This window comes from Lucilia sericata, unplaced genomic scaffold, assembly GCF_015586225.1.
Source record: "Lucilia sericata isolate MDLA Ls3-8-SP2 unplaced genomic scaffold, ASM1558622v1 Contig002045F_arrow, whole genome shotgun sequence".
NCBI lineage: Eukaryota > Metazoa > Arthropoda > Insecta > Diptera > Calliphoridae > Lucilia > Lucilia sericata.
This window is the reverse complement of record NW_023995906.1, coordinates 37,501-60,377: the sequence shown is the minus strand read 5'-3', so window position 1 is coordinate 60,377 and position 22,877 is coordinate 37,501. Positions and strand designations below refer to the sequence as shown.

At 34.0% G+C, this 22,877-nt stretch overlaps 2 protein-coding genes and 1 pseudogene across 2 annotated transcripts in view; all 3 read right to left on the bottom strand.

The window, feature by feature from the left end:
• Positions 1 to 1,467: 1,467 nt before the first annotated feature.
• LOC119613280 lies at positions 1,468 to 6,896 on the bottom strand (annotated as a pseudogene).
• Positions 6,897 to 7,946: 1,050 nt separating this feature from the next.
• On the bottom strand, positions 7,947 to 12,697 carry LOC119613283. Its single transcript, XM_037969285.1, is given in 6 exon segments — positions 7,947 to 8,086; positions 8,089 to 8,518; positions 8,580 to 8,897; positions 8,961 to 9,098; positions 9,161 to 9,361; positions 12,401 to 12,697. Coding segments are annotated over 6 exon segments (1,362 nt in total). The 5' UTR covers positions 12,599 to 12,697; the 3' UTR covers positions 7,947 to 8,009.
• Positions 12,698 to 16,502: 3,805 nt separating this feature from the next.
• LOC119613277 (protein mahjong) overlaps positions 16,503 to 22,877 on the bottom strand; it is an 11,654-nt gene continuing 5,279 nt past the window's right edge. Inside the window, 14 exon segments of the mRNA XM_037969280.1 lie at positions 16,503 to 16,869; positions 16,923 to 16,983; positions 17,660 to 18,025; positions 18,087 to 18,184; positions 18,243 to 18,363; positions 18,426 to 19,976; positions 20,042 to 20,644; positions 20,718 to 20,858; positions 20,860 to 20,991; positions 21,058 to 21,590; positions 21,661 to 21,694; positions 21,696 to 21,937; positions 21,940 to 21,991; positions 22,057 to 22,207. Of these exon segments, the coding sequence (XP_037825208.1) occupies positions 16,634 to 16,869; positions 16,923 to 16,983; positions 17,660 to 18,025; positions 18,087 to 18,184; positions 18,243 to 18,363; positions 18,426 to 19,976; positions 20,042 to 20,644; positions 20,718 to 20,858; positions 20,860 to 20,991; positions 21,058 to 21,590; positions 21,661 to 21,694; positions 21,696 to 21,937; positions 21,940 to 21,991; positions 22,057 to 22,207 (4,321 nt within the window). The 3' untranslated portion in view covers positions 16,503 to 16,633.

The following is a 22,877-nucleotide window of genomic DNA, read 5'->3' as shown; positions in this document are numbered from 1 at the left end:
TGAACTAGAACTAGAACTAGAACTGAACTAGTACTGAACTAGAACTGAACTACAACTGAACTAGAACTGAACTAGAACTGAACTAGAACTGAACTAGAACTGAACTAGAACTGAACTAGAACTGAACTAGAACTGAACTAGAACTGAACTAGAACTGAACTAGAACTGAACTAGAACTGAACTAGAACTGAACTAGAACTGAACTAGAACTGAACTAGAACTGAACTAGAACTGAACTAGAACTGAACTAGAACTGAACTAGAACTGAACTAGAACTGAACTAGAACTGAACTAGAACTGAACTAGAACTGAACTAGAACTGAACTAGAACTGAACTAGAACTGAACTAGAACTGAACTAGAACTGAACTAGAACTGAACTAGAACTGAACTAGAACTGAACTAGAACTGAACTAGAACTGAACTAGAACTGAACTAGAACTGAACTAGAACTGAACTAGAACTGAACTAGAACTGAACTAGAACTGAACTAGAACTGAACTAGAACTGAACTAGAACTGAACTAGAACTGAACTAGAACTGAACTAGAACTGAACTAGAACTGAACTAGAACTGAACTAGAACTGAACTAGAACTGAACTAGAACTGAACTAGAACTGAACTAACTGAACTAGAACTGAACTAGAACTGAACTAGAACTGAACTAGAACTGAACTAGAACTGAACTAGAACTGAACTAGAACTGAACTAGAACTGAACTAGAACTGAACTAGAACTGAACTAGAACTGAACTAGAACTGAACTAAACTGAACTAGAACTGAAATAGAACTGAAATAGAACTGAAATAGAACTGAACTAGAACTAGAACTGAACTAGAGCTAGAACTGAACTAGAACTGAATTGGCAAATGAGCGCTTATTATAAATTCTGGGAAATTCTGATGATGAAAAAGAATATGTTGGGAAAGTATTGCTTTCACCTAGAACGTCGCTAAGCAGGAAGAAGTTAAGAGGAGGAAAATTCCTTTGTTCTCAAAATCACTAACGTCAAAAAAGTATGGAGCAGTATATTGGCAAATGAAACGCAAATGCTCAAAATGTTTTTCTCTCTCTTAACAGGGTAGTAAACGTCGGATTCTACGGCACTGGAAAAAGGGAGTGTCTACATATAATGGCATTTGTTGACCTGCTCTTCACTTTCCGGCTAGAAATAGGGAAGAAATACATATTAAGCTTATAGCAATATGTTTCAGAGGATTCTGTAGACGAAGTCAAGGAAATTTTTCAATGTCGAAAAGGAGAGGATTTCAACAACGAAGTAGATGCGAATTGTACAACAGCTGTCCCCTAAGAGAGCGGCGATCCGCCGTGTAAAATAAATAACTAGATGTATTCATACGTATTTATATAAAAATAATTTCTTTTTATTTGATTTATTGCCAAAAAAAAAAAACTGAAAAATAAAAAAAGTGTTAATTATTAAAAAACTTCTTAATATAAACGAGTACCTAAACTAAGTACATACAATAACTATATACATTTTTTATAATATAAAAATTATTTGCACAGATTTTTAATATTATAATGTGATCAAATCTATAAATTAATTATATTAAACAACAATAAAATTCCCATTCTAATGAGAGAAAAGGAGAAAGAAACCGCTAATTAAAATTAAAAGACAACAAATGAATTTAATTTACAGTTTAAAACTACGCCTGCGTAACTATAAAAACATCACCATTGCTATTGACCACTTCATGCATGGTGACCGTTTGTGTGCCTTGACCGGAATCACCATCGTTTTGTTCATTCGAGAGATTTAGTTCATGTGAGGAATTGCCCGAAGTATTGCCATTATTGACACCACCATGACCGGTTATTTGTACATGTTCCTGTAAATCTTCTACATCAAAGAAAAGATTATTGCATTCGCCACATTTAAATTTGGGCACATTTAACGTTTGTGGATGTTTACGTTCAGCGTGAGCCTTTAGAGTGACAGCACTTGAAAAGTGTTTGCGACAATTGTCTATGGCACAGGCAAACGAACGCTGTTGATGTATGTGCCGATGACGATAGAGTATGGCCTTGGACTTGAAAGTTTTGCCGCAAATATGACAGGTGGGTATTTTGGCTGCCGATTGATGGGTTTTCATATGCATACGCAACATACCCGGTCCCTTAAAGGTCTTGTGGCAAATTTCACATTGTGGTTGTTTCTTACAATTCGCTCGTATCCAATTGGAATGCGAATGCATGTGATTGTGTAGCCCTTTGAATTGTTTAAATTCCTGTTGGCATAGATTGCACTTGTAGCGTCCTGTTCCTAGAACGGAAGTCTGTTGATTAATAAATTCGGCTATAATTTTAGAATCCATTTCGGTGTCATCATCGAGGGCAGCAGCTGCGGCTATAGAATTGGCGGTTGCTTGCAGCAGACGCGAAGATGCTAAGGATTTGTTAGTGTGTGTATTAGCTGCTCGACGGGCTTTCTTTGAGGGTGTGTTGGCCGTTGTTGTCGTAGTGTTGGTGGTCATAGAGTTGCTAACAGTTTTCTGTGTTGTTTCTCCCGTCATCATGTCATCATTTTCATTGATAATACCACCACCACAGGCTGCATGAAGAACAGCATTAACTTCGGCTTCCTCTAAGGCATCGGCATCATCTTCATCTCCCACACAGTGTTCCACTATGGTGTATTGAGCCAAAGAGTTTTCATGCTCTGCCATATCTTGCTGTTGTTGCATAATTCTTCATCTTCCTCTACAGAGGCCAGCAATTGTTGATGCTGTTCGAGCTGCTCATCGGTTTATGAAATCAGAACCATTTGAGGTTTCTAAAGAACAGCGCCAGTATTATCATCATCCAGCATCTCTTCTTCCATGTGTATCTCCTCGATTATATCATCATGATCACGATCATCATCTGGATCATCATCATCAACGACCTCATGCACCACTGTTACATCCTGTAGTATCAGTTGTTGATGCTGGGAGTGATGATGGTGATGCTGCTGATGATGTTGCTGCTGCTGCTGTTGTGATGTGGTCACTGTTATATCATCCAGATATTCCAGATCTTCATTTTGTTGCAACAACTGATGATGATGATGCTGGCCGTGATGTACTTGCATTTGTTCTTCATCCACCACTATGGTTTCACAGATTTGTTCTCTTTGCCCATCACCCATCCCTTGATCATCCACTTCATCATCATCGATGAGATGTTGTTCAGTCTGTTCCATTAGCGTTTCTTCATCCACCATGGTAATGTGTTCATCATCGAGTATGGTGGTGGTATTTGAATTGCCTCCCGTTCCCACTACGGAACGATGAGGAACAATATGCACCAATTGCAAGATTTGCTGACCATTTGGTTGCTGTATCAGTTGCAATGTTTGACCACTTGTCGTCTGTATCAACTGGGGAGCAAATTGTGTTTGATGCTGAGTAACCGGCGGTGGTGCTGCCGGTTGTGGATTGATTAATTGTGCCAATTGTTGTTGGCCATTGCTATTAGTGGTGAGGATTTGAGTGGTGGTTATAATTTGTCCATTTGGTAGGACTAATTGTTGTGGCAGGGAGGTGCTAGTATTGGTATGTGGTACTAGTGTATTAGTGTTATTGGAGTTTGTTGTGGGAATGGGTAATAAGGGAGGAGAACTCATTATTGATTGTGTGGTTTGAAGGCGGGGATTTGTACGGTAATGGAGTCGGAGAGTATCTGTTGTTGCAAAATATGAGGATTTTGTTGTGGTTGCATAGTTTGCATGTGTGGCTGCTGCTGTTGCTGCATCACAATAGTTTGTTGTTGCTGTTGCTGGTGTTGTTGTTGTTGCTGCTGCTGATGTTTTCTTAAGCACACTCTGTTGTTTTTGTTTATTTAAGGCCAAAGTTTTCTTTTTATTTTGCAAAACTATTTGCTGCTGCTGTTGTTGTTGTTGTTGTTGCTGCTGCTGTTGCTGCTGTTGTTGCAGTAACATTTGTTGTTTTTCCTCCTGTTCCTGTTGCTGCTGCTGCTGTTTTAATTGTTTTTGTATTAGCTTCTGTTGCTTTTGTTCTTGTTGCTGTTGTATTAACAACTGTTGCTGCTGCTGTAAAGCTATTAATTTAGCTTGACTTTGTTGCAGTTTCAAACCTTGAGCTTCATCTAACACCACTCTAGTGGTGGTTTGATGCATTTTCATTTCGGTTTGTTGTGTGGCCGGTGTCTGCGTTGCTGATGGCGAATCTTCTATTACCACTCTTACCGTTAAGGATTTAATATATTCTCGCAATTCTTTATCACTACGTTCGACTTGCATTTTAAAGGCATGACAACGTGAGACAGCATGTACACATTGTACACATATCTTATCGGGCCAACCCTCAGTGGGTCTAACACACACACTGGCACATTCCATTAGCATATCGGCGACTTTTTCACTAAACAGCGGTCGCATATCTTTGCGTTCACATATGCAAACACGACAGATTTTATCCAATTCTAGAACTTTTTTACGTTCCATGTTGTTAAGATATCACCAATTTACAAAGGGCTGTAAATAATAGTATTACATAGATAGAGGTAATTAAGAGATGTTTGGTTTATTTTTTTGTGGAGCCAAGAGAATGCTTTGTTTATTACATATTTTTATATAAATCAAGATAAATCTATAATATATTCAATATAAAAATTTCCTGTTCAGGGTAATTTCATTTTTCTTAATTCTCAATTATGATAATGAATTCATAATAACAAAAAATAAATAATACCAATTCAATACATATACAATATAATATATTCGGGGAAAATCTCATTAAATACACTTTCCCTTCTTTTTCAGACATGCGCATTTTTTCTACGTTTTTCCGTAATTTAAAGAGTAACTTTTCATTGTAACTATAAAATAAGTTGGGATAGGACGACATCTCTAATACGCGTGTCTCTTCATACAAAAATTCTTGCAAATAATATTTTCTTTTTCTAAGAATTCATTCATAAAAAGAAATCGTTCTTAGTTCTGTGGGCATCACTACATTCTCAAGAAACATGGATTTCAAACTTTCAATATTTGTAAAGAAAATAATTTTCTTAAATAAAATTGAACAAAATTTTCAAAGCATAATTAACCACTGACAGCAGCTAACAAGATTTCCTTATCCATACCCAAAGTTCAGTCATGGTTGTTATAAAAGTTTTACTGTGGAAAAAAACCCGGTCGCCGAGTAAGATGCGAATCGTTACCCTGGCAGTAGCTAACAAGATTCCTTTATCCAATACCCCAAGTGATGCCGACTAACAGCCTCCGGTGTTTGTTGTAACAGTTCTACTGTGGAAAAAACTCGGTTGCCTGGTATCTTAGGGTAATCCATTGACCAGTCATACAAAAGCCGACAGTATAGAGTTCACAGACAATTCAATAGACTAGTAAATAGACTTGTTAATAGTATAGTCAATATACTAGTCAATCAAAAAGTCGACAGACTTATTAATAGTCAAAATATAGTTCACAGAAAAGTCGAATGATTAATCTATAGAATAGTCAATGCACTAGTCTATAAACTAGTTAATAAACTAGTCAATAGACTATTCCAAAGGCTAGTCAATAGACTAGCTAATAGTCTAGTCAATAGACTAGTAAAAAGACTCATTAGTTAGTTAGTTAAAGACTAATCAATAGTCCATAGACAAGTCAACAATATAGTTCACATACAAGTCAATAGACTGGTCAATATTCTAGTCAAAAGACTCCTCAATAGTCTAGTCTAACTCACGAACAGCAGACTTATCAATAGTATACAGCAGACTAATCAATAGTATAGTCAAAAGACTAGTCAATAAGCTCACGAACAGACTTTCCGAGGATTAAATTTTAAAAATATACAGCGCTTAATTTAACGGCAATTTATTGCCAAAAAAGTAACACCCTGTTAACAAAAAACATTTTCTGAGTCACCTTGTTCTAGCAGAAATCTCAATAGAAACAAAACACAAAAAAGAGATGGAATGAGAATTACACCAAAAAAAAAAAGAGACATATACACGCCATAGCAACAATTTACCTATAGTTTTATCTCATGTAGAATTTCGGTGCAAAATAAAAGTAGAAAAAAAAAACACAGATGAAAGATAAAGCACAGCATTTTCAGTAGTAGAAATAAAAGAAGAAAATCCACCAAACTAACACAACTACTAAATGCAAACGATATAAAAATTCCGGATTTGGTAATGGTTGATACAAAAAAAAAGAAACAAACTCATAGAGAAAAATTTAAATGTAGAAATATTTAAAACAACAACAAGAAAAACCAAAGCATTTTCTGGCTCACAGCATAATTTTACTAAAAAGAAACTTACCTTCGAGGCAATAAATTATATAAAAATAACGCGTTTTCTAGGGAACAAATGTTCTTTGATGATATTTTATGAATGTTTTCTTTTATAAGCACAATTTTTTCTCTTTTTCATTTAAAGAAATTTCACATTTTTTTCAGTTTTTCAAAGTTTTGTTTGTGATTTAATTTTGTTTTTATTTTTTTTCAAAACAATAACAAACTCATAAACCGTTAGAAGAGTTTGCAAAAAACACACTTTTTTTATAATTTACATGAACGAAATAACTAGATTTTCCTTAAAGTTTAAGGAATTTTTGTTGGGGAAAAATGAAATTGAAGCTAGTGAATCAAAATGTTTTTTGTATAAATTTCTACACACGCACGACCTTTTGTCTTCTTCTGACGTCGGTAAAACACAATGGCTGCCAACAAAATGAAAACGAAGTTGTTTCGTTTTCAGAAACAAAAATAAAAAGGAAAAACGAAATATACTTTGGCCACATAATATATAGTCGTCTCTTTTCTACTTATTTGGAAAAGTTAAAAAGAAAAGAGTAAAACAATGTCGAGGTAAACAAACAGCTGGTTGTTGTTAAAGTTGCCAGACAAATTTTTCAAACAGCAAAAATAAAAAAGAAATTGCAAAAAAGCGAAATAAATTTGTTTTTATTATTATGAACTTACCTTTTTTCCAAGTGTAATTAAAATTGAATTACTCGAACTAAATGTTTAATTTGTTTTACGGCGTTTATTAAAAGATTTTGTTTTCAATTTTGCTAATATTTTTTCTCTTTTTTAAAACACTTTCACACACACACTTTAGAACTTAAAATTTTCTTTTTTTTTTTGCTCTAGCCCTGTTACGAAAATTGATTTTTATTCTTTTGTTATGGATTTCAAACTTCACAGATTTCTTTTGAAATTCTTGCCGTATTATTGAGCTTTTTTGAATTTCTTAACACTTTTCAATTCAATTTAGGTTTTATTGTATTTGTTTTTTATTATTATTTATTAAAACAAATTTTCGTTTACGAACTGAATGTTTATCAAGAACCGTGTAACAAAACTGAGCTCGTGTTTTGTTATGTTAACTCTTTCTCCTTTTTTTCCTATAAATTCTAGTAAGAGAATTTTTTCTGAAGTTAAAACAAAAATTGTTGTGCGTGCGAAAGAGAGAGAATGAGTTAACAAAGTTCTTATTAGAAATTTACAATTACATACAAAATGTTGCCAGATTAGAGGAAACTAAACAGAGTTACTGAGATTACAATTGGTGCAGCACAATTTGTATGGAAAGTACACATCGCTTGGATTCTAACAGAATCAAAACTAATGCTCAAATCGTAATAAAATTTGACATGGACATAGACAAGGAGTATACGTATTAAAGTTTTAAAAATGGAGCCTACAAATGCTCCAGAGGAGGTGCTAGGAGGGCTAAAAGTAAGGTACCTTCGAAATGTTAATCTTATTAACACTTTCTATTATTTTTCTTTACCAACCGATTTCAAAGATATTTATATTTTTTTGCAAGGGTTTCAACTAACTAAATATCTTTAAAAACTAATTATTTAACTTATTAACTAACTAACTAACTAATTAAAACCCAAAATGTTTTAATAAAAAGCAACATTTTATTATAAATTTTAAAATAAAAAAAAATATTAGTAAAAATTTCAATATTTCTGTAAAAGTGTAATACTTGTTAATTGATTTTCTCTTCCCCCTTTTAAATACCAGTAAATTTATAATTTTGCCTTTCATTTTTCTTACTATAATTACGTACAACACCATAATTGCCGCCAAAATGACACCCGCAACCACAAGAACAGCCACAATAAACCAAGGATAAAAACCTGGATATGGACGATTATCAGTATGACCCTCTTCTTCATCTTCCCAATTACCATCCAATTCATTTAAAGTCATGCTGTCATTACCATCGAAACCAAAACTATCCTCTTCGGCGCTTAGACGTTCAAATTTTTTACCACCCAACGAATGTATTTTTGCCACAACAATATCATCTTCTTCGGGAATTTCATACACGGGTTCGGTACTTTCGATGCGTACAAATGTTACCGAACCATTTTTCATTTCGTTGCGAAAACGTTTAATGCCATAACCAAAGTATTCGTAAATATCGGCATTAAATTGTTCGCAATGTTCTGCCCATTGGCCAATGACATCGACCTTGATTTTGGTTTTTGGTTCCATTTTACGGCCATAATAGGCTTTCTGCAAAATTTTAATCAAAAAAAATTAAACGAAAATTTTTTTATTTTTTTCCCTAAATTACCTCATTAACATCCATGCCTCCTATGCCCTTATCATCTAATTCCAAAATAGCATTTTTATGCTCAAACAATAAGGGTAATTTGATCATATCATCTTGGTAAACGGTAGACAAATTTAAATCAATCTTCTCCACAAAGGAATACTTTAAATTACCAAAAATTTCTTTCTTTTCACTACTGGGATTTTTCAATTCCTTTTTACCCAATAGCGTTTTATAGCTAAGAGTTGAATTTAACGTAGGCAAATAGGTTATATTACGTAGTTCATACATTAAAGGTTTAATTTCCACCAAAACATTTATATTGGAATCCAAACCGTACTGAAAGTTAAGAATTAATTAATTAAACTATAAAACTGGAGAAAATTAAAATTTTCTACTTACAAAATTATCTTCGAATATCATCACCACACAGGTGAATAAATTATCGGATATATTATAAACTAAATCGGTATGACGGAAATAACACAATTCCGTTTTTTCCCGCTGAACATCGGTGGCTTTGGCTATATAGTTATGACGCTAAAACAAATACAAAATTTTTATAAAAAGTAAAATTTTTTTGGAGTCATAAAAAAACTCACCTCCTTTGGATTCAGTTCGGGAGCGTAACGTTTTTGCATTTGTTCATATGGTACCCAGGCCAGTAAGGGATTACTTTTACTCTGACATATTTCATGATATTCACTACGTCCTATTAAATCTCCATTGTGTAATTTGAAGTAATAGTAAATATCTTTATGGGAACTGCCATGATCTTTGCACATGGTATTAATGAAACTTTCCTAAAAACGAGGAGAATTAAATTTAAAATTTAGCTTTCTTATTAAAGAAATAAAAGGGCAATATAGGATCTGAAATCTTGTTAAAAGAGAATAATATTTTCAAGGGGTTTATCTAATCTATTGACCACTAAAGACAGTCATATGAGGCATAGAGGAGAACATATTGGGTCAATTTTAAGAGATATATTCAACCTCTAAGGTATTTTTTATTCCCTTGAGAATCAATTCTTCGATTTAAATCTCTGGGAATGTGTTTGAAGAATTAATACACATGTACTATGTAAATCTAAAAAAAAAAATTCTCAAATATAAACATTTAATTCAGCATGTAAAATAAAATTTTGTCATCTCCATAAATTACACTTCAAAGTCAACCTGTCGCCGAATCATGTCCAACAGTTGTCACCATTATTCATAGGGGAGCTCTCAACTCTATTAAATGAACAAATATGAGTGAAACCGAAAATAATAAATAAAAAATTTAGTCCTAGGAAAAAAATATACAAAATGTTTTTTCTTTGCACCGCCCTAATGTACATAATATCACAGTAGAATAAATCATTTTGTTCTGGTTAATATGACTGACTACTTATTATGTTAAAATAACCTCCAGAGAATTTAAAAAAAAATATATTACAAATATGGTATTAAATTCGTGTATTAGATAATACCAGTAGACAGATGAGAATTCAAATAATAATGATTCAATTAACTAAAGAACATTTTAAACAATACTTGTAATACATACTGAATGCATGCTTAACCACATAGTAAATATTTTATTTAATTTTAGATTTTTGTATAGCATTATTTTAACAAATAACCTTGACATTGGTTATGCAAATAAGGAAAGTGGTTGGAAAATAATTGTTTATAACATAATATAATCATGTTTCCGATAAAAAAAAGTATATTTTAAATCTAAATCTAAATCTAAATCATATCTATCTATCTATCTATCTATCTATCTATTCTATCTATCTATCTATCTATCTATCTATCTATCTATCTATCTATCTATCTATCTATCTATCTATCTATCTATCTATCTATCTATTCTATCTATCTATCTATCTATCTATCTATCTATCTATCTATCTATCTATCTATCTATCTATCTATCTATCTATCTATCTATCTATCCTATCTATCACTATCTATCTAGCTATCTATCGAAATCTATATACTATCTATCTATCTATCTTCTATCTATCTATCTATCTATCTATCTAATCATATCTATCTAATCTTAACTTCTATCTAATCTATCTATCTAGCTAATCTATTCTATCTATCTATCTATCTATCTATCGACCTATCTACTCTTATCTAGCTATCTAATCTATCTATCTACTCTATCTATCTATCATCTATCCCTATCTATCTATCTTATCTACTATCTATCTATCTAATCTATCTATCTACTATCTATCTTCTATCTATCTACATCATCTATCTATCATCTATCATTCTATCTATCTATCTATCTATCTATCTATCTATCTATCTATCTACCTATCTATGCTATCTATCTATCTATCTATCTAAGCTATCTATCTACCTATCTATCTATCATCTATCTATCTAGGTGCTATCTATCTATCTAGCTATCTATCTACTATCTATCTAATCTTACTACTATCTATCTATCTATCTATCTATTATCTATCTAGCTATCTATCTATCTATTATCTATCTATCTATATCTATCTAGCTCTATCTACTATCTATCTATCTATCTATCTATCTATCTATCTATCTATCTATCTATCTATCTATCTATCTATCTATCTATCTATCTATCTATCTATCTATTATCTATCTATCGATCTATCTATTATCTATCTATCTATCTATCTATCTATCTATCTACTATATCTATCTATCTATCTATCTATCTATCTATCTATCTATCTATCTATCTATCTATCGATCTATCGATCTATCTATCTATCTATCTATCTATCTATATATCTTATCTATCTATCTATCTACTATCTATCTATCTATCTATCTATCTATCTATCTATCTATCTATCTATCTATCTATCTATCTATCTATCTATCTATCTATCTATCTATCTATCTATCTATCTATCTATCTATCTATCTATCTATCTATCTATCTATCTATCTATCTATCTATCTATCTATCTATCTATCTATCTATCTATCTACTATCTATCTATCTATCTATCTATCTATCTATCTATCTATCTATCTATCTATCTATCTATCTATCTATCTATCTATCTATCTATCTATCTATACTATCTATCTATCTATTCTATCTATCTATCTATCCTATCTATCTATCTATCTATCTATCTATCTATCTATCTATCTATCTATCTATCTATCTATCTATCTATTCTATCTATCTATCTATCTTCTATCTATCTATCTATCTATCTATCTATCTATCTATCTATCTATCTATCTATCTATCTATCTATCTATCTATCTATCTATCTATATCTATCTATCTATCTATCTATCTATCTATCTATCTATCTATCTATCTATCTATCTATCTATCTATCGATCTATCTATCTATCTATCTATCTATCTATCGATCTATCTTATCTAATGCTATCTAAATCTATCTGATCTATCTATCTATCTATCTATCTATCTATCTATCTATGCTATTATCTATCTATCTAGCTATCTATCTATCAATCTACTATCTATCTATCTACTATCTATCTATCTATCTATCTATCGATCTATCTATTTGAATAAATCAATTAAATAGAAAAATATAGCACTTTGTATACAATGCCAAAAAAAGTTGCTTAGGTTTCGAACAATACTGTATATATATCTACCTATCTAGCGTATTGAGAATTTATAACTTTTTTAAATAATTGTATTTAAAATAATTTTCGTTTAATTAAAAAAATTGGATCAAATTTATGCAATTTTGTACCACTAATCTCAAGTTGGTATCACATTACTTTAAATTATTTTAATAAAGACCACCCTAATGTATTTGTAAAAATAACTGATAATAACTATTAAAAATAGTATTATACCTTTTCATTAACGGTCAGTGTGGTGGCCACAATATCACAATTTATATTATCATCAATGGGTTTTATACGTTTTTCAATTTCCGATAAAAGCATAGGTTCCGTTCGTATGCAAAATTTCGTATTTTCTTCAAATGTTTGGACACGCCACGAAAGACAACACAATATAATCGAAATAGTAAATAAAGAATATTTCAACATTTCGTTTTATTTATATTGTTAAACGTTATCCGTTTAAATTATTTTAGATAAATAATAGTTCGCGTAAATCCGTTAAATTTGTTAGTAACGTGCGTTAAGTTCAAATGATAGTCAGCAACTGAATTGATTTATTTTTATAATAAAATTGATTTAATTAATAGCCAATGAACTTACATATATGAGGTGTTGGAATTAGATTATAACAAAAAAAAAAAGCAAATAATAAACAAAATCTAACTAAATTTAATTTATTTTGCAAACAATTATTTAAAAACAACCAAAAGCTTTCTGATATCGTGAAACGTTTTCCATTCATTGTTTTATTTATTTTTTGGCAATATTTTATTGAAACATGTTTGCGACTTTAGCAACAAAAAAAAAAAACATTTAAAAAATAAAGTATTCAAATATTCTTGAAATTGCATTTTATATAAAGTCGTTAACATACTAATATTAGGGGGCTACTTTGTTTTCCTTAATATAGCATAATATTCATAAGATTCAAGTTTTTAGAAACCTCAATTGAGCAAGTGTTAGCACACTTCTAGGACTTCTTCATCTTTCACGATCTCGAATTTGTCCTAACACATTTGAGGCCACCCTAATTTGTTTGTGAATATTTATTTTCGCTATGGAAATTACAGCTTTCTTGCAAACATACTCTGTGAGAGTTAATACTTCATACACATTTTGCTATACGAATAAATCGAGAAACAAATATTGTTTTTTAGTTTCTTGCGGTTATTTACATATGTATATGATTTTTGTTTAAATTTTTAAACCAATTGCCCTTATTGTTGCTTATAATTACATACTTAAATATTAATCCAAATATATTTGCATTAATGCAGATAAGATATAAATTAATCACACGGTTTGACAAAATTACAAAAAGCAAATATGCTTTCCACTTAACCTAGTGTAGTTTGTAGGTAGACTAGACTATACACCAGACTATAGACTTGACTATAGACTAGATTATAGACTAGACTATAGACTAGACTATAGACTAGACTATAGACTAGACTACAGACTAGACTATAGACTAGACTATAGACTTGACTATAGACTTGACTATAGACTTGACTATAGACTAGACTATATACTAGCCTATAGACTAGACTATAGACTAGCCTATAGACTAGCCTATAGACTAGCCTATAGACTAGACTATAGACTAGACTATAGATTAGACTATAGACTAGACTATAGACTAGTCTATAGGCTAGACTATAGACTAGACTATAGATTAGACTACAGACAAGACTATAGACAAGACTATCGACTAGACTATAGACTAGACTATAGATTAGACTATAGACTAGACTATAGACTAGACTACCCTATAGACTAGACTATACACTAGACTATAGACTAGACTACAGACTAGACTATAGACTAGACTATAGACTAGACTATAGACTAGACTATAGACTAGACTAGACTATAGACTAGACTATAGACTAGACTATAGACTAGACTATAGACTAGACTATAGACTAGACTATAGACCTAGACTATAGACTAGACTATAGACTAGACTAGACTAGACTATAGACTAGACTATAGACTAGACTATAGACTAGACTATTGACTAGACTATAGACTAGACTATAGACTAGACTATAGACTAGACCATAGACTAGACTATAGACTAGACTATAGACTAGACTATAGACTAGACTATAGACTAGACTATAGACTAGACTATAGACTAGACTATAGACTAGACTATAGACTAGACTATAGACTAGACTATAGACTAGACTATAGACTAGACTATAGACTAGACTATAGACTAGACTATAGACTGACTAGACTATAGACTAGACTATAGCTATTAGACTTAGACTATAGACTAGCCTATATACTAGATTATAGACTAGACTATATAACTAGACTATAGACTAGACTATATACTAGACTATAGACTAGACTATAGACTGGACTATAGACTGGACTATAGACTGGACTATAGATGGACTATAGACTGGACTGTAGACTGGACTATGGACTAGACTATAGACTAGACTATAGACTAGACTATAGACTATACTATAGACTAGACTATAGACTAGGCTATAGACTAGGCTATTGACTAGACTATAGACTAGACTATAGACTAGACTATATACTAGACTATAGAGTAGACTATAGACTAGACTATAGACTAGACTATAGACTAGACTAGACTAGACTATAGACTAGACTATAGACTAGACTATAGACTAGACTATAAACTAGACTATAGACTAGACTATAGACTAGACTATAGCCTAGACTATAGCCTAGACTATAGACTAGACTAGACTATAGACTAGGCTATTGACAAGACTGTAGACTGGACTATAGACTAGACTATCGACTAGACTATAGACTAGCCTGTATACTAGACTATAAACTAGACTATAGACTCGACTGTAGACTAGAGTTCAATTCTAGTTCTGTTCTAGATCTGTTCTAGTTCTGTTCCAGCACTGTTCTAGTTCAGTTCTAGTACTCTCCTATTTCTATTCTGTTCTAGCTCAGTTCTAGTTCTATTCTTGTTCTGTCCTAGTTCTGTTTTAGTAAGTTCTAGTTCAGTTCTAGTTCTATTCTCGTTCATTTCTTGTTCAGTTCTGATCTAGTTATTTTCTAGTTCTAGTCCTGTTCTAGTTCTGTGCTATTTCTATTCTAGTTCTAGTTCAATTCTAGTTCTATTTTAGTTCCATCCAAGTTCTGTTTTATTACAGTTCTAGTTCTTTTCTAACTCTATTCTAGTTCAGTTGCAGTTCTATTCTCGTTCATTTCTTGTTCAGTTATAGTCCTGCTCTTTTTCAGGTTAGGTTTTAGTTTTGTTACTGTTCTGTACCAGTTCGGTTCTAGTTCTATTCTAGTTCTGTTCCAGCTTTGTTCTAGTTCAGTTCTAGTTCTGTTCTAGTTCTGTTCTAGTTCTGTTTTAGTTCTTTTCTAGTGCTCTTCTAGTTGTTCTACTGATTGTATTTTAAATGGCATATGAGATTCGGTACAACCGAATATAGAATTCGTACTTGTTTATTTTACGGTTGATAACGCAGTTATTGGGTAATGCAGTGTGCAAAACGTCTTCTTTAAAAACGCATAATTTGTATTAAAAAAAAACATAAATTTTCCTCTTCAATTTCCAAAATTTTAAAACACACTTTATAATTTCAAATAAATTTCTTTTTCATTAGGTTTTTTTATTTGCTTATAAAAAATGCAAGTAAATTGTTTTACAATTTCTTTGTTTTTAAATGTTCATCAAATATTGACTTAAATTAAATATATAACTGTTATTATTTTTATGTTATTTTTGTATAATTTATAGTTTTTTGTTTTCTTTAAGTTTTAATATGTTTCTTTTGTTTCTATTTGTTAGACAATATACTAAATATAGTTTAATCTTTTTTGTATTAAAATGTTTTATATATATTTAAACGTTTTGCTTTCATTTTTTTACATACAAAATAATAATCATTCAACATAATTTATTATAGTTTAGTTTAAGTTAAGAGAGAAAAAGATTAAATTAACAATAAACTTGCAAAGAAAATACAAATAATTCGAAATAATGTTTTTTTTTCCTGGATGCTGTTTTTTGTACACATACTAAATTGTTAAATAATATTTAAATTATAATATATAAAAAAATATTAATTTATGTAACAAAAAAATGTAAAAAAAAGTTAAATGTTGTATAGAAAAAAATGAATAAATTGTATATGTATTTTATAATTAAACAATACTTAAAACTAAAATTATTTATTTCTTTTTTTGGGGGGAGGAATAGTTAAATTAAAAGAAAAATGATTTGTTTTAATAGAAGAACAAACAACAAATGAACAGACATTCATTAACTAGGGAAGATAGAAGATTAAAAGGAAATGTTTTTGCATAATTCCTGTTTTTTTTGTTAACATTTAACAAACAAATGTGTGACCAAAATAAAGTTGCTATCATTTACACCTGGCAGAAGAAGAAGATAGACTAGGTAGTTGGTAGTTGAGAGGAAGGAGTTGAAGTGTATTTCAAATTCTAATCAATAAAACGGAAATTATTTAAGGGTATATCTTCATCATCATCATCCATATCAATATCTATCCAGCCACCATCATCATCGTCGTCGTCATTGTCATCATCATCGTCGTCGTCATCGTCATCATCGTCGTCATCATCATCATCGTCATCATCATCGTCGTCGTCATCATCATCTTCTTGATTGCGGCGTCTTCTGCCATTACGCATTTGATCATCAGATCGTAAACCAAATACTGCAAATGCAAATTAATTAGTATATTTTCCTTAAATAAAGTTTTAAGTTTACCATTGCCTGAGGCATCACTGTCTGAATTGTCCTCGTCGGACTCACACTCCTCTTCATCTTCCTACAAGCAGAGACAATATATTTATTGCTATATCATCCAAATCAAACAAATCATCATAGAGATCATTATTAACATCGGCCTGTGCTGCGCCCGCGCCGCCATTGCCTGCATTACCAACGCCGCCGCCACCGCCTCCAACACCCTCAATAGGGTCGGGCGCTAGGGCGGCTCTTAGGTCAGCGTCACGATTGTTATTGTTGTTATTACTATTGTTAATGGTGCGGTTTTGTTGATGATGATGATGATTACGTGGCTGAGGCTGGGGTTGTATCTGTGACTGACGCTGTCTTTGACCCACCAAATGTGGCGGCACTATTTCGACATTATTGCCATGCCATCTTATAGCGAATTGATTAGCATTCCTAGCTTCTATAGCATTTGCGCCACCATTGCCCACAGCACCATTACCACCACCACCGCCGCCACCGTTACCGTTTCCAACGCCAACATCGTTAACGCCGCCAGCAGCCCTGGGGCGCGGCGCAGCATGACCACCGACGCCGCCATTGCCACTGGCAGCCGTCGTACCGAAAAGGCTAATACTAGCCCCTTCTCTACCAGTTGTCCTACCCATACCACCGTCACTTGCACCCGAATTCTCATATAAACGAGTCAAGTTCGGTAATTGGTTAGAACTACTGTTGTTAACAAGATTTTCAGTATTCATATCACACACCTCTTCGTCTTGTTCGGTTTTCTTCATGCCCACACAATATATCTTCACAAATGTTTCGGATTTCGTCTCGTATGAGGGTTGATCCTCCACCAAAGCTATTAGACTGCCATTACCATTGACACTCAAATCAAATAGGCTGCGTTTAACATCTATGGTCGATATCGAGGAATAATCGTAGGCATCTAGAACCTTAAAGCTGGTATCGTAATTGGTTGTATCATCGAAATCGTTGCGGTATTCCATTTCCAAACGTATGCCATATATAGTGTTGAGGGGAGAGAATTTCAAGAGACACTGATCCAACACCGGTACCGTTTGCAGCAAATGGAATGTGCGCAAATCCCATACCTCTGTATTGGAAATAATCTGGAAATGACAAAACATTTTTTTTAGATTTATATTTTTTAGTTCATAGTTTTGTTCTTACCTCTAAACCATTTGGATGGAAGACACCTGATAAGGATTGATTTAATTTATCAAATTTATGTATTTCTTTGCCAGATCTCACATCCCAAAGAACACCATCTATTAAAGAAACACTTTAATTTCTCTATAAAGAAAGTTTAAAATGGAAAAAACAAACCTGATAATACCAATTCATCGGTGGGACAGAAGGTAGCACGATTTTTACTATATTGATTACCCAATGTAGGTGTAAATGTTGATATCAGTTGACCCTTGGCTATATCATAAATAGTACAACACTGTAAACAAATTCAATAGAATAAAAATCTTTTGTTTGTAACTAAGTAAGGAGAAAACTTACATCATTTTGTGTGCCTATGATTTTGTCCTGTGACAATTTACTAAATTCACAATAAAACTCATCATTAAATTGTATTTTCGACACAAAATCTGAATCCTTAATAGACCACAAAACACTTAAAGGGGAACGCCAGCTGGCTGAAGTTAACACCAAGTCTCCGGTACGATTCGATTGTATAGAATCAATAATATAACTATGACAACGAGAGGAAAACTCTTCCGTGGCATGATTAATATTAAAGGCCTTAGCCTCGCCCTGATGGGTGCCCACCAGTAGAAGATCGGAATTTTGTACAATATGACAGGAGGAAAAGTTGATTTCATTACTATCGGTAGAACGTATAGTACGCCAAGGAGCAAAGTAGGAATGCACAAAACGTCTATTCATTTTACGGGTATTATAGCCGGCTTGTGCTCTAAAGAAACGATTGGTTACATTAAGATTGTCGCCTAAAACACGATTGGGTTTGGGATCGGGACATTTGTGAGGTGTAAGCAAATCGAATTGAGGACAAGTAGTCATGGGATTGTTGCAAAGAGCATGTTGATTTGTTAAGTATTCAGTGACAATGGTACCCAAAGAAATACCCGTAGTAGAAGGTGGTGAGCCAACTTCCATTAAGCTATTGGGATCCACTACGGAAATTTGTTTTTGCAAAGATCTTTGTTGATTAGCATTGTTTAAAGTTGACTTGGGCACCGCACTGTTGGTAGTGTTTAATGTAGTGCTAGAGGGTGGATTTGTTTTCTCCATTTTCTTGACCAATTTAATGGGGGTCACTGTATTCATGACCTGGTCTTCACTAAAACTGCCATTTAACAATTCTCCACTATTAGTTGCTGAGCTACTACTAGGTGGTGTTTGATTGGTAGCACTGTTTATAGCTTGATTAACATCCTGCATACGATTACGCAAACGATTACGTGCTATAGAACTAGTGGGCAATACCTTATAATCAAACGGCGATTGATGAAAACTTTTGGTGGTTGTTGAGGGCAGCTGTAGACCAGCTTCTTTTTGCAACATTTGGGCGGTTTGTGAAAGTCCTTTAGATTCCAAATGATCATAGATCAATTGATATAGCTGCTGTTCGTTATATTGTATTTTGGTTTGTGCTATTATATTGGCCTTGTGTATATTGGCCAAGGTGGGATCCAGTTGATGACTGAATGGTTTAGTTTTACCCGAAACCTGCTCTAGTAGTTCCAAGGCATATTTCTGGAATATAACATGTTCAGCTCTTTTCTCCTGTAGTATAGGATCACGCATTAAAGTTTGTATTTGACCACTGGCAAATAGAGGCAGTTTGCCTACAATCTGTTTGACACGTTCTGAACGTGCTAGACCTGCTAAAGCACGACAGGCCATGCCGCGTATGCAATCAGCATCGGTAATGGGTGTTTTTATTTGCATAAGGGAAAGTAAAACAATAATGCCATTGTTGGAACAAACTGATTCCCATACTTTTTCCACTAGTTCCTCGCTGTATTTGTTATTATGTTTATTTTTCTTGGAGGAACCAAAGCATTTGATAAGACTATTAGGTTCTTTCTACAAAGAAAAGGAAAACATTTAAGTATAAACTCCTTCTGATTAAAGATTTCTTTAAAACTTACCCTGGCTATAGGAGAGCAAACACAGTTACATAGCACTGCCAAGGCAGATTTTTGTACATCTGCATCGGGCACTATATCACCAGCAGCAGCGCCCAATATGGAATAAATACCCGAAGTAGTGACATGATCGGGCAATTCTAATAGATCACAATAGGCCACGTAAACACGTGGTATAACACAGCATATAGAGAGAACATCTAAAGCAGTACGCACCGTTTCCGAGCGGCCACCATTATTCCAATCATAAGAGAAAGCAATAATCTTTAGCAGTAAAGTTATGCCACCCAATTTCAAGAGCTGATCTACAGGAGCCCAATGGGCTCTTACCGAGGTATTTTCTTGAAGCGTACGTATCTGTTCATTGATTTGTTCTACCGTAGATTTGGCAGCTTTAGTAATGTTGCGATTAAATTCACTTGATACCGGATATTGTTGACACATAAAGTTGTTGTATTTATAGAAAAGATGGGATTCCATATAACGCTTTAAAGCCACACAAACATGACGCACCATTTGGCGGGAAGCACATTCCACATCTTCGTTCAGTTCATTATTATCGTCATCATCATTATTGGAGGGATTAAGGATTTTCAAAACCGAAATCTAACATAAAAGAAAAAATGAGTTTATTACTTTATTATTTCCAAGACTTTATCATAAACTTCTTTCTACTTACCACATTGTATAGTTTTCTTAAACCATCTTGAGCATCAAACTCATCTAACATGACTTTAAATTGAAAACTTAGGCCAAAGAACATGGTAGCATGACATTTACCCGAATCATAGGAATGACCCAATATCCATAAAGCATATTTAAACCAATTCGGTGATTATATATTTGGGCATGGTGCATATACGTTCCATGGCATCTTCCGAATAAGCCAAATAATATAAGGTAATAGAAACTCCAGTAGCGGCAATACTAGGGCGAGGAACTTTTAAAATGCGCTAAAGAAAAACGAAAAGAATATTAATATTTTCACCCAAATAAACAGAAAAACTTCCTTTACTCACCTCTAAACCTCCATGGGAAATAAATTCCAGGGCGAATTTCTTATGACACAGCAGAGAAGCCAAATATTTGAGGGCTTCAAAGGCCAGACATGTATCACGTCTATCCAAATTTTCAATATAACCGAAAATCAATTGCATGGCATTGTGTTCGAATACCAAACCCAAAAACTCCTGATATTCACCCATGGTGGTAAGATAACGTAATATTAACATTTGACTGGTCTCCGCTGAAGGTGGATGTATGGAAATATACATTTTCTTGTAATAACGACCAGCATTGTTGGCGGGAAAAGCATCACGGCTATTTTCCAGTAGGGTGGACAAGTTGGAAGTGTTAACAAAGGTATCCAAAGCACTGCTATTGTGACAACGTGCACTAGCTGTGCTGTCATCTAAACGTTGAGGTGATTGAGGTGCTGAGCCGGCCATCCAAGAAGGCAGTATACGTTCCATATTTGAACTACAGCCTATAGAACTATCTATCGAGTTATTGGCAGAAGGTACTTCTGTAGTGGAGGGAGGCTGTAAAATGGCTGCAATTTATAATAAAACACAAAATTAATAGGCATATTCACTTCCTCTTAAAAAATACTATGTACTTACTTTTGTGTATAGCCTGTAGCATATGTAAACGTTTTAATCATTTTGGGCACTAAACGTGTATTCATATCACGAAATGTTATGGCTATATCGGTAACCTCCATAGCGGCAGCCAATAAACCTGTGGCATAACTTTGTAAAGGTTCAATACTATCTTCAGCCCAACCATAAATACGATTAATGAGATTATCAAATTCCACCTGAAAAACAGCTGTTGTTTCTAGGCCCGGCATGATGACCAAAATTAAACGTAAAGCTAAAATATTTAATTCATAAGAACTTTCTGGATGTTTTGCCTTGTGAAATAGTTATCACGCAAATAATCATTAACCAACTGGAAGGAAAAACAAAATCATTAGTTGAATAGATTTGTATTTAAAATCATTGTAATTTTTATACCTTTTTCATAAAATGATCTTTGCGAAATAGTTGTTTGAGAAGGAAACCAAATTGACAGCTGGGATCAGTACGATAGGGATGACGTTCATCGAATGGATCTGGATCTTTACGCATGTAAATCTCTTTTTCTTTTTCGAAAATTTCAGCCAATCTAAAATGAAGAGAAATGACATTAATATAAACAATCTATGAACTAATGTTTCAATGAAATGATTAGAAGATAGATAGATAGATAGATAGATAGATAGATAGATAGATAGATCGATAGATAGATCGCTGATAGATAGAACTCGCTCGCTCGCTCTCGCTCGCTCTCGCTCGCTCGCTGCTCGCTCGCTCGTCGCTCGCTCGCTCGATCGCTCGCTGCGCTCGCTCGCTCGCTCGCTCGCTCTCTCGCTCGCTCGCTCTCTCGCTCGCTCGCTCGCTCGCTCGCTCGCTCGCTCGCTCGCTCGCTCGCTCGCTCGCTCGCTCTCTCGCTCGCTCGCTCGCTCGCTCGCTCGCTCGCTCGCTCGCTCGTCTCGCTCGCTCGCTCTCGCTCGCTCGCTCGCTCGCTCGCTCGCTCGCTCGCTCGCTCGCTCGCTCGCTCGCGCTCGCTCGCTCGCTCGCTCGCTCGCTCGCTCGCTCGCTCGCTCGCTCGCTCGCTCGCTCGCTCGCTCGCTCGCTCTCTCGCTCGCTCGCTCTCTCGCTCGCTCGCTCGCTCGCTCTCTCGCTCGCTCGCTCGCTCGCTCTCTCGCTCGCTCCTCGCTCGCTCGCTCGCTCGCTCGCTCGCTCGCTCCTCGCTCGCTCGCTCGCTCGCTCGCTCGCTCGCTGCTCGCTCGCTC